This window comes from Apodemus sylvaticus, chromosome 8 (genome assembly GCF_947179515.1).
Source record: "Apodemus sylvaticus chromosome 8, mApoSyl1.1, whole genome shotgun sequence".
NCBI lineage: Eukaryota > Metazoa > Chordata > Mammalia > Rodentia > Muridae > Apodemus > Apodemus sylvaticus.
Genome location: NC_067479.1, coordinates 62696558 through 62712156, shown reverse-complemented (window position 1 = coordinate 62712156; position 15599 = coordinate 62696558). Strand labels below are relative to the sequence as shown.

General features: G+C 41.2%; 1 protein-coding gene across 6 annotated transcripts in view; it reads left to right on the top strand.

Moving 5' to 3' along the window:
- Kif13b (kinesin family member 13B) overlaps positions 1–15599 on the top strand; it is a 163503-nt gene that overhangs the window by 12526 nt on the left and 135378 nt on the right. For all 6 annotated transcript variants that reach the window (XM_052191202.1, XM_052191201.1, XM_052191206.1 and 3 more), the window contains exon 2: positions 3772–3865. In XM_052191202.1, coding sequence (XP_052047162.1) covers positions 3772–3865 — 94 coding nt within the window. The remainder of the gene's footprint in view (positions 1–3771; positions 3866–15599) is intronic.

The window sequence follows — 15599 nt, the reverse complement described above, 5'->3', positions numbered from 1 at the left end:
TAAACACTCCTGTGAAAGCGTTTCTTAATGTCTGTCCACCAGTTGACAGAATTGGGGTGGGAGTTTTATTTGGTAAATACTGAGCTATGGGTGTGGCTTCTCACTCTGGTAATCCCAACATTCCAGAGGCACAGAACCAGAGGATGGCCTTGTGTTCCAGTCTGGGCTTAGGGGTAAAATGCTGTCTCAAGAAAAAACACTCCCAACAAGAAGAAGAAGAAGGAGGAGGAGGAGGAGGAAGAGGAGGAGGAGGAGGAAAGAAAGAAAGAAAGAAAGAAAGAAAGAAAGAAAGAACAAAAAGCCCCGAGCTAATAAAGAATTGCAGATAGCTAATTACCTGTTAAAGGCTGCCTTTGAGCGATGTGTAGGGGTATTTATAAATGTTAGTGTCTTTGAGATAAAGAGAACCCATGTTTGATGTTTTAATTACTAAGTGATACTTGGTGATGACAATTTCTAGCTCCTTAATAATACCATTTAATGCTTCCAAATTATTAATTCATTTGATGACCTACATGGTGTGTGTGTGTGTTGTGTGTGTGTATGTGTGAGCATGCTGCAAAAGGAGAAGCTGTTAAGAGAGTGGGGCTTGCTAGGAGCACATACCTGTATCATAGCACATGACAAACTGAGGAAAGAGGATCATGAGTTTGATTCCAGCCTGGGTGAAAGTAATACCCTGTCTGAAAAAAAAAAAATGGTGGCAAGCAGGGCAGAAGTACACAGGTGTATGGCTGTTGAAGGAAAATGTTTAGATTCCTCGAATCCTCTCCCAATCCAAGATGATTTGCTTGTACATTCTTAGTGAAAACCCAGTTTTGCAGGTAGGCCAGGAGGCATTCTTAGCAAACTCAAAGCTACACTATTTTGTGGTGAGATTTTGGGTTCTGAGTCAGTGCTTCCGGAGTTTTAGTGATGTGTTTGTGTAACAGAGATCTGTGTGAGGGGCCAGCTCATGCAGTGTGGTCAGATGCCACTGGGCAAGCCTGTTAGCAGTCTCCACGGCTGTAGGTGCCCAAGCCCAGCCCACAGAAGCAGGGCATGCTCCAGTGTTTGCAAAGTTGCCCCCCAGTGCTGAATCTTTCTTGGCTCCTTTGGGGGACTCTCTAGAGCCACTTGAAGCCCAAAGCCCTGGAAGTAAATGCCACGGCTAACCGGCCACCACAGAGCAAAACCTCCCTTTTTGGAATTAGTCATTCACAGCTAGTTAAAACTGGAGAGAAATCAAATAGTAGATATGCAAAAGTTAACATAGGGCTAGTAAAGGAGGAGCTCATATTTTGCAGTTGCTATGTAAGTTAAAATGAGTAAAAACTTGGCTTTTCTGACATGGCAATACTTTATCACAATGTCACACAGACATTTGGCCAAGCTTCTTCGGGAACTACAGCTGAGTCCATGGGGCACACAGCCCTTTTCCTGAGAGCTTATCTTTTCTCAGTGGGGAGTAAGGCAGACTGAAGCAGTTTCATTCTTTGGGTCAGGCAAATAGAAGAATATAAAAACTAGAGAACATAAACGCGAGGCAGACTATTCTTTTTTAAGCAGCTTTGCTCAGACACAATTCTCATCCAAACAATGTAGCCAACTTTGTGGTGTAGTTAGCTCAGCTGTATACTCAGGAGCACATTTTGTCAACCCTTGGAAGAAAACTAGACCTGCAACAGTTGTTCCTTTGCACCAGACATCACTCATCTGCTTTTTCTTTTGTATGTTTCTCCACTTGGGTCTTTAGACTGAATGGAATCTCATACCATGTGGTTCTTTCTGACTATTAAAATTGCATTATTATTATTATTACTATTATTATTGGTATATGTATGTATGTATGATGTATGTGTGCAGTGTGTGCGTGCCATGGTGCATGTGTGGAGGTCAGACTGGTTCTCTCCTTCTACCTTTACATGGGCACCAGGGAAGGAACCCAGGTTGCAGGTTTGCATTTTAAGTGCCTTTGCCAATTAGCCATCTTACTGGCCTTTGACTATCTTTTTTAGGTCACTGTAAGCCTCAGCCAAGTAGTGGCTGTATCAGGAGTTCATTCATTTTATTACTTTAACACTTATTGTTGTGTGTACTAACCTGCATATGTGGAGATCAGAGGACAGCTTTGTGGAACTGATTCTTTCCTTCCACTCTTGGTTGTTCCAAGGGTGGAATGCAGGTCATCAGGCTTGCCCATCAAGCCCTTTTCCTGCTGAGCCGTCTCGCTGGCCTTACTCATTTTAATTATTGAATAATGTTCCATTCTGTGGCAATACACATTATCTATGTTTTGCTTGGTAGACTTTTGGGGTTGTTTCTTTTTCTACTTTCTGCAAAATACACTGCCGTGAGCATTTTGTCTAGTAGGTTTTGTGTGGACGCAGGTTTCTGTGTATCTGGAGTTGCTGGATTGCATGGTGACCCTGCTTAGCCCTTTTAAGAACTGTTGAGTTGTTTTCCCAAGTGCCCAGCCTACTTGTGTGCCAGTCATGTGCCTTCTGCACATCCTTGCCAACCTTTGTTTTTGTTTTGTTGGTTATTGTTCTTTGAGAGGATGTGAGGGGGGCATCTCACTGTGGTTTGATTTGCCTTTCTGTGGTATCTAGTGATACCATATACACCACATGGTGCTACATGTCATCCTGTGCTCATTGGGCATTTTTGTACCTGTTTTGAGAGGTGTCCTGGTAATTTGCCCATTTGAAAATTGGATAATTGATTATTATTGTTATTGAAATGTAAGTGTAAGACTTGGTTGCTGTTTGAGACAGTATTTCTTGACTAGGTTGGTCTCCACATCCCTATCCATCTGAGGGTTGTCTTGAACTCTGTCTGACTCTTCCTCCTAAGTGCTTGATTAACTCCTGCACTTCCATGCGCAGCTGAGTTCTCTATATATTCTAGTGCAGGTCCCTCAGTATATAGATGCAGTTGGCAAACTTTTTTTCTTCAGTTTTGTATGGTCTTTTCACTGTCTCATTCCCACCCCTGCCCATGTTGCTAAGGATCTAGGGATTTACTCATAGTTTCTGAGCTCTTGCCATTATAGTCCCAGGCCCTGCTGTGAACCTTGTACTGGGGAGTTAGTGCTGTCTTAGCAGGGTGAAGATTTTTTTGTGAATGTAGAATGTCTTTCCACTTATTTAAGTCCTTAATTCTTTCAACTGTGTTTTAGAGTTTTCATTATACAAATCTTGAAATTATTTTTAATTTATTCGTAATTTAAAATTTTTGATGCTACTTTAAGTGCAAATTTTGAAAAAGTACATTTTCATATTTCCATTATTGGTGTATAGAAACACAAAAGATACTTCTATATTCAAAAGTATATTATATACACACACAGTGTATATACACACACACACACACACACATACACACACACATACCACAGTGTTTGATCTTTTTTTAGTGGGTCCTATAGGACTTTCCAGTACACAAGGCAGAACCATGTACAAATAGAAAATTCACACCTTCCTTCCTTCCCAGCCTGGATGTCTGTATTAGTTTTTCTTGCCGGACTGCCCTGACCAGAATGTCCAGTGCAGAGCTGAGGAGAATTTTAGCAGTAAACATCCTTGTGCTGATGTTGGAGGTTAAGCTGTCCAGTCCTTCACCATCATGTATGGTGTGATGAAGTTAAGCTTTATTAGACTGAGAACGTTCCCGTCTAGTCTTAGTATAGTTTTCACAGAATACTGTGGGTTTTCTGATAAATACCTTCCCAGAAATTATTTATTCCTTAAGCATGATGGCTTTTTTTTTTCTTACTTTTTTTTCCTGCAGAAATTGACTTACATACCAAATGTGTGGTGGATGTTGAAGCAAACAAAGTTATTCTGAATCCTGTAAATACAAATCTTTCCAAAGGAGATGCCCGGTAAGTTATGAAGCAATACCATGTTCATCGAAATCAATCATCAGTGGCTACTTGATAAATGAGGGTGCTCCTCCAGACACATGGCTGCCTACCAGGAGGCGTCCCCAGGCTGGAGATGAGTGAGGGTGTCAGGAGTGCTGCTGATAGCCAGGCAGACTTTGGGAACTCATGACATGCTGGCACTAAGCGCTGAAGTGATGAGGTGGGCTTCAAGCAGGTGGTGCTGGTTCATGAACCAGGCCGGTAGGTAGCAGGAGAGGGCAGAAAGGGAGTCTGTGCACTGACTTATCCTGGTGGCTTTTACTTTGACCATTCCAGGACTGCCTTTTCTACGGCCCTCAAAGGGTTGTTTCCTCTAAATACAGGCAGGCTGGAGACCATCTAACTTAATTACTGTGCGCTGCTAACCGTTGGGGGCGCACACCTGACTGTCAGGCTGAGGATGGATATTTCAGTATTACTTGTGGGTTTGGGCAAGCGTATGAACAAAAGAGAAAAAAGGGAAAAAGTGAATTTGGAGAGAGTGAGGAGATTATGTTTTTTCTCAAAAAGATTGGGGTGAAATTAATTAGATCAGATACGCTGTGCTCAGATTATAGAAACTGGGGTAAGTAGATATATGGAGATTATATTGTAGCCCAGGCTAGTCTTGAGGTTATAGTTTTCTGCTGTCTCTTACTGGAATTATAGGTGTATGCCACCATGCCTATCTCTGATTGTAGTTTTTGTTAGACAGTTTTTTGATAATTAGGTGAATTAGGGAAAAAATGCCAATGTTGACAGCAGAATAAAATAGGAAAGAAGGGTTTTATGGGGGACATCTCTATGGGAATGCTATTGTGATGACCCTCGACTTAGGTCAGGAGGAGAGACTTTCTGCTCCCATGCCCCATGCAAAGTAGATACTCAACTATTGTGATAATGTGGCTGTGGCACTTCGTGGTGGTCTTTTGGCTTGAGTTCTAATGAGTGCTGGACTTAGGGTCAGAGATTCTGAATTGAATACTTCCATAGCTGTAACTGTATATAGTTTCTCCCTCCTCCCCTGCTTAGGGCTTTGTTTTGTAGTCAAAGCTGTCCTGGAACTCAAAGAAATCTTGCCTTAACCTCCTGAGTGGTTAGATTACAGGTGTTAGCCATCATGCCTGGCCTGTAGCTAGTTATTTTTAACTTATTTGAACTAATCTCTATGATACCAGATTTACTACCTATTCATAGAATTGTTTTCCTTTAAAGATCAAATTAGTGTTTGGTTAAGCATTTGTAGTGTCCTGCAAATGTTTATTGCTACTGATGGTGAAGCTATCACCTAATGTCTTTAGCAACAAGGATTAAGTTTCTGTTATGTATTGTTACCAGTTACCGCAGAAGCACAGCAGCTTCAAACAGCAGTCATCAATTTCTGTGGTCCAGGAGACCAGTCAGGACACAGTGGGATGGCTTGCTCTAATCCATGTGTGCTACGGGGAATCTGGCTGGAAGACTTGAACATAGGGTTTGGAATCATCTGGAAGTGGCTTGGTCATCAGGCCTGGTAGTTCATATCCCCTGTTGAACGGAGGTGTCTCTGAGAATATATGCAGATATATTCATAATCTGGTAACCAATTCTAAGATACGTGTCCCAAAGAAGACCAAGCCAGGAGGAAGCATGGCTGCCTTGTGTGTCCATTGTGTGGGTCATACAGGTTAATTCTATCACATTTTCCAGTTGAAGGCTAGTGTAAGGCTCTAGAGCCCATTACGTTTTTATGTATTTATTTATGGTGTGTGTGTGTGAGTGTATGTTGATGTACATGGGTGTGCATGCACATAGAGGTCAGAAGTCAACAACCAACAGGAGTTGGTTCTTTCCTTCTTCCATGTGGTTCCCAGGGATTGAACCCAGGTCACCAGGTTGGTGGCAGGTGCTCCCGCCCAGTAGCATCTCTGGTTTAGAGAAGCATTCATCTCTGAAGTCTTAGTTTGGTATGAGACAGGTAGGTACAGCCACTGTCTTTTGGGTCAGTCTGTCACATTGGGGGATGTAGCTGCCTGAGAAGCTGCCTAAAAATGGAATGAGCACACAGAACTTAAAACAGTGTGCCCCTGAACTAGAGAGATGGCTCAACGGTTAAGAGGGCTGACTGCTCTTCTAGAGATCCTGAGTTCAATTCCCAGCACCCACATGGTGGCTGACAACCATCTGTAATGGAATCTGATGCTCTTTTCTGGTGTGTCTGAAGACAGCTACAGTGTATTCATATACATAAAATAAATCCTAGGGAATAAACCTCACTTTCTTTAAAAACAAAAACAAAAACAAAAACAAAACAAGAACAAGAACAACAGCAACAACAAAAAACAGCATGCCCTTGTCCCTTGAGAGCTTCCAGTGTTGGAGCTTTGTAAAAGAAGGAGCACTTTCTGATTATATAGATTATTTTGGATGCTTCTTTTCTCTCGTATAGTAAGAATAGAAATTGGACATTACTACTATTGTAAGAAGGATTAGGTATATATATAAAGAACTCAAGAAGTTAGACTCCAGAAAACCAAACAACCCTATTAAAAAATGGGGTACAGAGCTAAACAAAGAATTCTCACCTGAAGAACTTCGGATGGCGGAGAGGCATCTTAAAAAATGCTCAACTTCATTAGTCATTAGGAAAATGCAAATCAAAACAACCCTGATATTTCACCTTAACACCAGTCAGAATGGCCAATATTAAAAATTCAGGAGACAGCAGGTGTTGGAGAGGGTGTGGAGAGGTGTGGAGAAAGCACTCCTCCACTGCTGGTGGGGTTGCAAATTGGTACAACCACTCTGGAAATCAGTCTGGCGGTTCCTCTGAAAACTGGGCACCTCACTTCCAGAAGATCCTGCTATACCACTCCTGGGCATATACCCAGAGGATTCCCCACCATGTAATAAGGATACATGCTCTACTATGTTCATAGCAGCCCTATTTATAATTGCCAGATGCTGGAAAGAACCCAGGTATCCCTCAACAGAAGAGTGGATGCAAAAAATGTGGTATATCTATAAAATGGAGTACTATTCAGCCATTAGAAACAATGAATTCATGAAATTCTTAGGCAAATGGATGGAGCTAGAGAACATCATACTAAGTGAGGTAACCCAGACTCAAAAGGTGAATCATGGTATGCACTCACTAATAAGTGGATATTAACCTAGAAAACTGGAATACCCAAAACATAATCCACACATCAAATGAGGTACAAGAAGAAAGGAGGAGTGGCCCCTTGTTCTGGAAAGACTCAGTGAAGCAGTATTCGGCAAAACCAGAATGGGGAAGTGGGAAGGGGTGGGTGGGAGGACAGGGGGAGAGAAGGGGGCTTACGGGACTTTCGGGGAGTGAGGGGCTAGAAAAGGGGAAATCATTTGAAATGTAAATAAAAAATATATCGAATAAAAAAAACTCAAAAAAAAAGAAGGATTAGGTATGATTATATGTAAAGTTTTAGTCAAGTAAAGTTAAGAAACTTGACTTTTGAGACAGTGCATTCCTATATTACTATGTAGCCCAGGCTGGCCTTGAAGTAATTAATGATTTTCCTGCCCCTTCTTTCAGAGTACTAAGACTGTAGGTATATGCCATCACACCCAGCTTTGAAACATAGATTTTAAATAACAAATTTTCATTGAAGTATATTACATGTACAGAAAAGTGCACAGCTTGGTGAGTGTTTATAAATTTGGATATCCTTCTATAATTGGCATCATGTAAAGGAAAAAAAACCAGTGTATTATTGCTTACCTAATGAAAGTGCTTGCTACCAAGCCTGGTGACCTGAAACCATGATGGAAGGAGAGAATTGACTCCTGAAAGATGTTCCCTGACCTTCACCCATGCAAGAACAGTAAATTAAGTCACAATGAGAAAAAGAAACAGAGCATTGCTAGTGTGCAAAAGACTACTTAGTGAGACCTCACCCTCCCTCCCTTTCTCCCACTGGAGCTCACTATTGCTTATCTGGAACTTAATACCTAGACCAGGCTGGTCTTGAACTTGTAGTGATATTCCTGCCTCTGCATTCTGCCACAGCTAGCTGTCTGTCTGCTTCCTTCCTTCCTTCCTTCCTTCCTTCCTTCCTTCCTTCCTTCCTTCCTTCCTTCCTTCCTTCCTTCCTTCTTTCTTTCTTTCTTTCTTTCTTTCTTTCTTTCTTTCTTTCTTTCTTTCTTTCTTTCTTTCTTTCTTTCTCCTTTCCTTTTTCCTTTTTCCTTTTTCTTTTTCCTTTTTCCTTTTTCCTTTTTCCTTTTTCCTTTCCTTTCCTTTCCTTCCTTCTTTCTTTCTTTCCTTCTTTCCTTCCTTCCTTCCTTTCTCTTTCCTTCCTTTCTCCTTCTTTCTTTCTTTCTTTCTCCCTCTTTTTCTCTCTTTTGTAATATCAAACTAAAAAGAGAAAAAAAATTTAAATGTAGTAGTCAGTTGGATATACTAACTTTATAAATTTGAAAAGAAATGGGAAATCATATATTAAGAAATTAGAATTTAATTTTGAGTAATAATTTTTTTTTCTTAAAGATATATTTTTATTTTCCTACATGGATCTGTGTCTGGTATATGTGTACAAGTACCTGTTGAGGCCAGAGGAGAGTGTCAGACCCCTTAGAACTGGAGTTACTGGTATCTGAACTACACTATGTAGTTGCTGGGAACTGAACTCTGGTCCTCTGGAAGAGCAGCAATGCTGTTAACCATAAGCCATCTTCCTAGCCCTATCTTAAACTTCTACTAATGGGATTAATTATCTTGCAGAGTGCAGAATAATGAATGACAACTTCACAGGATCTATACTTACAACTAGAAAACTAGGGATTTTCAGTTAACATAGAAGTGTTTGCATCAGTGTTCCCAGCACTTGGGAGGCTGAGACTTGCCAGCCTAGGCTATAAAGTAAGTTTAGAGTCTAACCTGGGTTTTATAGTAAGTGCTAAGTATACAGTGAACCCTCTAGAAATGTCAGCTCTTACTCTTACTTGGTATTGCTATAATTTTTTTATACTGTATTCAAGTTGAAGTCCATGCTATATTCAGTGAGCTATAATAGAACTTAATAAAAATGATAAATACTTTAAAAAATCAAAATATATTTAGTTTAGTACTTAAGTATCTATGGCTGTCAAGAACTTACCTAGGTTCTAGAAAATTTGTAGCCTTTCAGGATCAGAAATTTAGGAATAAAGATTACTAGAGCTGGAGAGATGTTTCAGTGGGTCTTCTTGCTCCTGTAGAGGACCCAGGTTTATTTCCAGCACTGCATGATGAATCACAGCTGCACACAGCCCAGTTCAGGGGTCTGACGTCTTTTGGCACCACAGACTCCTTCATACACATGGTGGCACATGGACACACAAAGGTATACTCACATATAAATAAGAATAATCTTTTTTTTAAAAAGTGTGTGTATGTTGGGGTGGGGTCTGAGGATAACTTTGTGGAATTGGTTTGGTTGTCTCCTTCCACCTTTATTAGGGAGTCAGAGGATCAAATTCAGGTCATCAGGCTTCCCAACAAAGTGCTTTTATCTACTGAATCATTTCACTGGCTTAGGATCTGAATGAGTTTGTTTCCCCATGTTGATTGGGCAGTTAACGATGAATTTGCCTTCTCTTAACAAGATAGCTGCTCTGGGTAGGAGAGTGAGCTCAGCAAAATGCTTGCCGTGCAGTGGTGAAGACCTGAACTGAGTCTAGTGTCACACTCTGGCAATCACAGCACTTGGGAGGCAGCAATAGGTGGATCTCTGGGGCTCGTCAAGCTCTGTGCAGGTATAAGGTGGACAGTATCTGGGAAACAGCACCTGAGGTTGTCCTTTGGCCTCTATATGCATATGTATATGTACCTGTACACCTGTGTGCACACACACAAGACAGGACCTTTGAGTTTATGTTTGTAGTATATGGGATATTGATCCCTGTTAGCATCAACTAATTTTGGGAAGAAAGGTCAAGTCATTCATTGCTCATGAACAAAGGAACATTTTATCACATAGAGAAGTGATTTCCTCTTATTTACCAACATTATAGGGAACATTATTTTATCTTCTGTATTCCCCTTTTAAATGTGATTACACAGAATACCCCCTGGAGACAATTTGTTTTCCCATGTAGACTCTCTGTGTTTATATTTTAGTTTAATCAAATATCTTTTTGAGATTATCTTCTTACCTAGAACCAGACGGACTTTCTAGACCCATCCTTGGGACTTTCCAAATGATCATCAGCAACATAATTATGAGTCATTTGAGGACTAATGAATGACTAATTCCTTACCTTGTATAGATTTTTTTTTAACTAGTAACATTTTCAGTGTGTAATTTTTTTTTAAAGATTTACTTATTTTATATATGTGAGTACATTGATCCTGTCTTCATACACACCAGAAGAGGGCATCAAATCCCATTATAGATGGTTGTAAGCCACCATGTGGTTGCTGGGAATTGAACTCAGGACCTTTAGGAAGAGCAGTCAGTGCTCTTAACCGCTGAGCTATCTCTCCATACCCTTCAGTGTGTAATTTAACTTAGCATTTTAGATACCAGGTGTGTTAGTGCATACCTGTTACCATAGATCTTGTGATTGCTGTGAGTCCTGCTAGGACTGCACAGGAAGATATCCTGTCTTAACAGTCCCCCTCCATATTTTGGAGCACTGCACTGTAACTACTTATGATAACATGATGTAACATGCGTCATTCTTAAACATCTGAAATAATCTTTAGTCATATTTAGTTTCTAGTGCCTGTGACCATGGTAGGTAAGCAGGTTCTAGGGCATCATTTGCTTCAGGGTGGCTTCTCATGGAAAATGGCAGGCTCTGCTTCATGTGTGATGACAGTGATACTCATCATCATACAGGACCTGTTGCCTGGTCTACTAACAACTGCATTCTGAGAGTTGGTTTCCTACTTGGTTCTGCAATCCAGTGCTTTGTCCTTTCTGTTCCACCAGTTTAACACAAACAAGGAGTCTATGTTCAGTGGTCAGGACAAACTTCGTAAACTCTAGTTTATCGAGGACTTTGTTACCTGGAAAAGGCTCCTTTTCTTTATTGACTGTGGTTTTATGATGGTGAAGAACATGGCAACTAGTAGGGTCATTGTAAGGTGCTAACATTGGGACTCCTGATCCTTCTGCCTCAGTTCTGCCACTTCTGGCTTTTATATTAACACAATTAAATAGTCAATGTCTTAGCATTATCATGAAAATAATTATGACCTTCAGGCCCTTTGGAAAGGTGGGAACTGCCCAGGAATCCTTAAGCCACAAGGGACAACTTCTGCTTGAGGGATTTAACAAAAAAAATGTTTTTGTTTGTTTTCTGTTATTTCAAGATGGGTTTTTTCTGTGTAGCTCTGGTTGTTCTGGAACTCATTCTGTAGATCAGGCTAACCTTGAACTCAGATCCACTTGCCTCTATCTCCTGAGTTCTGGGATTAAAGGCGTGGGCTACCAACCATCTGGCCTGAGATTTAGCAGTTTTACAAACTCTTAACCTAGTGATTACCTTTCATTTGCTGGTTTAATTTCTACTCTAATGTTTATATTTTATTTGAATAGGAGATTGTGTTGCACAGATTCATATATTATGAATTAATCTGCATTAGTCAGGTTCTCTAGAACAGAACTGATACAGTTTGAAAGGGGATTGGCACACTGTAGGTGGCCCAACAGTGACTGTCTTTACACTGCTGTGGCCAAGAACTTGGAGACTGCTCAGCCTTTCTCTTCACACCGCTCTTTATTTGGCCACCACTGGAAGGGTGGCACCCACATTTAGCCTGGAACTTTCCACTTCAAGTAACCTGTTAAGAAAATCCCTCACAGGACTGGTGAGATGGCTCATTGGGTACAAACACCTTCATTCAAGCCTGATTGGTTCAGTCCCCTAGTAGTGAAAGAACTCACCCCTACAAGGCATCTTCTTACCTCCATACACATTGTGGTGTCTGAGTCCCATTTCTCCAATAAGTACACTTTAAGAAAAAGAAGAAAAGAAAAGAAAAAAAAAGAAAAGAAAATCCCATAGGGGTTTGCCTAATGGCTTATCTCTTGGTTTCAGTTCGAGTCAAATTGGCAATCTATCTTGGCAGCCCTCTCTCTTTCTCTCTCTCTCTCTCTCTCTCTCTCTCTCTCTCTCTCTCTCTCTCTCTCGTTCTCAGTCACACATACAGGTTTCTAGACAATATGTACTAATGCATATATTAATCCATTTCTCAGGCATAGTTGTCTAAAATGTAATTTTTTACCCCCTCTGTTTTACAGTGGCTTACACTCTGGAACAGTGAGTCTCTGAATTCTGCTGGGTCAACAATGCCACTTGATGGCCTTTTTCTGTTTCTCTGCGTTGCTATTTCTTAGACTGGCATTCTGAGGTATCCACAGCTCGAGAGATGCCCTGTGTATCTGAGAACTCTAGGCAGTGATTCCGTCTTGAGCGGTTTAGAGGTGTACGTGTCTATGTGAATGGACTCATTAGGCCCTGCAGTGAAAACCTCTGCCACATTGTCTGTTCTCTCACTTCCCAGTCTAATGGAGTGTGATAGGCTTTCTCTCCAGACAGAGGTAACAACAGCTCACAGCATAGTGCTCTTTCGGACAGTTTGAACATCTGGACTTGTCCCTTTCTCAGTTCTCCAAAGTGACTGACATCACGGTTTCAGCGCTAGCCCCTAACCCTGTGTATGTATCTCAGCTTAATCTGCAGACTGAATTTATTTCACACACACAAAAAGATGCTATTTTTTCCTTTCTCAGTCTCCTCCAGTCTTTTTTCTTGTCTAGATTTTGTGCTATGATAAGACAGCACCACTTAGGTGTCCCTGTATTAAGCATGACTCTTTCTTGGGCTCACTTTTCCTTCTAGGGACCCTCCCCGACAACCACCTCCTCTGCTTGGCCCACAGCCGAGTGTACCGCACTCAGTTCTTACAGTGATCACCTAGTCAGCCTAGACTCTACAGGTGAAAGGCCATAGTCCTTCACACAATTGCGTAACACACTAGCCTAACTGGGTCCCAGCTGTATCCACTGTCCACGTGGATATAGAGCTGTAGCTTTCTTATCCCTTTCTGGTTTGGTGATTCTGTTCACAGAATGCAGGGAAACAATCAACTTAACACTGCTCCTTTGGTGCTGGGAGGGGGGGGTAGCTCAAAGGGAAAAATGTTGCAGGAGACTCTGGTTCAATCTTTGGAGCCAGAACATAAGGATACAGTAAAAGCACCGTGCTACTCTAAAGGGTACAAATCAGAAGGATCAGCCTGAAGAGATTCAGGGCAAGGTCTGGGTGGAAATGGGGAACTTCTGTGCATGTCACATGTAGTCATTATATGCCTTCATCTCAGCATTCCTGTATATTCATTCACTAGCCATGGAAGGTCCAGTGAACTTCTGTGTGCAGAGTTTGTAAACATTTTAAATTAATTTATTACCATTGTGTGTGTGTGTGTGTGTGTACCTGAGCCGTGGTGTATATGGAGGTCAGAGAACAACTTTTAGGAGTCTGTTCTCTTCTCCCACCTTTTTGTGGGTTCCAGGTATTGAACTCAGGTGTGTGTGTGTGTGTGTTTGTGTTTGTGTGTGTGTGTACTTAAGCCGTGGTGTATATGGAGGTCAGAGAACAATTTTTAGGAGTCTGTTCTCTTCTCTTCTTCCACCTTTATGTGGGTTCCAGGTATTGAACTCAGGTTGTCAGGTTTATGCAAAAAGTGCTTTTACCTGTTGAGCCATCTTGCTGGCTCAATCCAGATTTTTTTTTTTTTAAATCAGGGTTTCAGCATAAAGGCATAGTTATTGTCAAATGGTTGAACTGCCCATAATCCTTGGCCTTTCACCAGAAGTGGAAAGGCTGGTGTGTGACTAAAATTCCAACCACTAGTTAGAGGCTAATTCTCAAAGGCATTCATCTGTAAATGAATTGCCCACTGAATGATCTGTGATTGGCTGCTTTTCCTTAGGTGTCATTTATCCCTGCTATAGCTTTGACTTGTACTTCTTTTTAAAAAATGGATTCCATCTTGTATAGCTGTTGAGTTGATGTTTTCAGTTCTTGTGGCTTTGTGAATATTGCTGCCTGTGGACATGGTTTATGTGGCCATGTGTTTTCATGTCTCGTGAGTGGGTATCTAGGCATGGAATTGCTGGGTAATCTGGAAACTCTGTTTAACCTTTCGGGAACTGCCGAAGCCCTTGGACCATTTCACATTCTTGACAGTTCAGGAGGGGTGGTTTCTTTGGGTCACCATGAGGATAATGGTGGTACCTCGGCTAATTGGGGGGTGGGTGGGTGTTTTACCCAAAGCTACAATGAAAAAGCAAACTAAAACATTGTGCAGTCCAAACAAAACAAGTCTGGTCAGCTTTAGCCCTTGGCTACCAATCTGGATCCCATGTTCTTATAAAATGGAACCCAGTTATACTTATTAAGTAGGTTTTTTGGAAAGGGTTTTAAAAGTTGAGTGAAATTTGAAGACTATAGCACGAGAAAGGGTCTAAAGAATGAAAGGTTTATGTACCAGTCCCCTCGGTTCAGCAAGCCCTCCTGTGTGCTTTAAACTTGCCTGATTGGTTCCTCGATCCTCTGCACTTTTGTTTCCTGAGTTGTTGTTGTTGTTGTTTTAAGTTTTCACTTTTTATTTCTTTACTGTTTCCCTGTGTGTGTGTTTGTAGATCATGCCCACAATATCATGTGTGCATGAATGCCTTTTTTCCATGAAAAACCAGAAGCTTGACCATGTAAAAGCTAATGTCTAATTTTTAAAGGCAAAGGGGTTAAAAGGAGATAAACATATTATTACCATCTACTTTGGGGAGGAAAGTGACACTTGGTATTATTTTATCAAATCCTGTTTGTCTTCTTTTTTTCTCTTAAACGATTAAAAGAGTCCAGAAGCTTTCCCCTCCTGTGTCTTGTTGGCAGTGAATTGTTTTTGTGTACCTCTGACTCTTAGAAGAGATTACATCTTTAAGAACAGCTACTTTAAGTGTCAGCCCCAAAACTTGAAAAGGAAAGAGCACTGAGCTGCCTGTCCAGATACTCTTTTTTTTTGTTTGTTTGTTTTGTTTTGTTTTGTTTTGTTTTGTTTGTTTGTTTGTTTGTTTGAGACAGGGTTTCTCTGTGTAGCCCTGGCTGTCCTGGAACTCACTCTGTAGACCAGGCTGGCCTCAAACTCAGAAATCCGCCTGCCTCTGCCTCCCAGAGTTCTGGGCTGGAATTACAGGCGTGTGCCACCACCACCCGGCTGTTACTCTGGTTTCTTGTTTAGCCCTCTGCTTTCTGATTCAGATGTGCTGTATGTGGCTCTGAGTGAGTCTGTTACCACCAATGCTCGGTATGTTAAAGTGGGATTTCTGCTATGGTTCTTCCTTTGTGATTCTCCCACACCAAGGGTCAGGTCTTGAGAATAGAACTTTTTGAGGTTGAAAGCATTTGGAGATTTAGATGTCAAGATCTTGAGCCAGGTGTGGTGGTGCACACCTGCAGTCTGGGAAGAGGCAGCAGCAGGATAGTTCAAGGATAGTCTCAGTTCCATGTTGACTCTGAGACCAGCCTCAAAAATATTAACAGATCAACAGTGCCTGCACCCCCACCCCAGCAATATTTTAAGATCTTGATTGACCCAGACATTGATTTCTTCAGTGTCCTATGTGATGAACTGTTCTTATACATTGGGGCAGAATCTAATAAGGATGTCATGGGGTATTTCAGCTCTTATTAGATATAGGGTGCT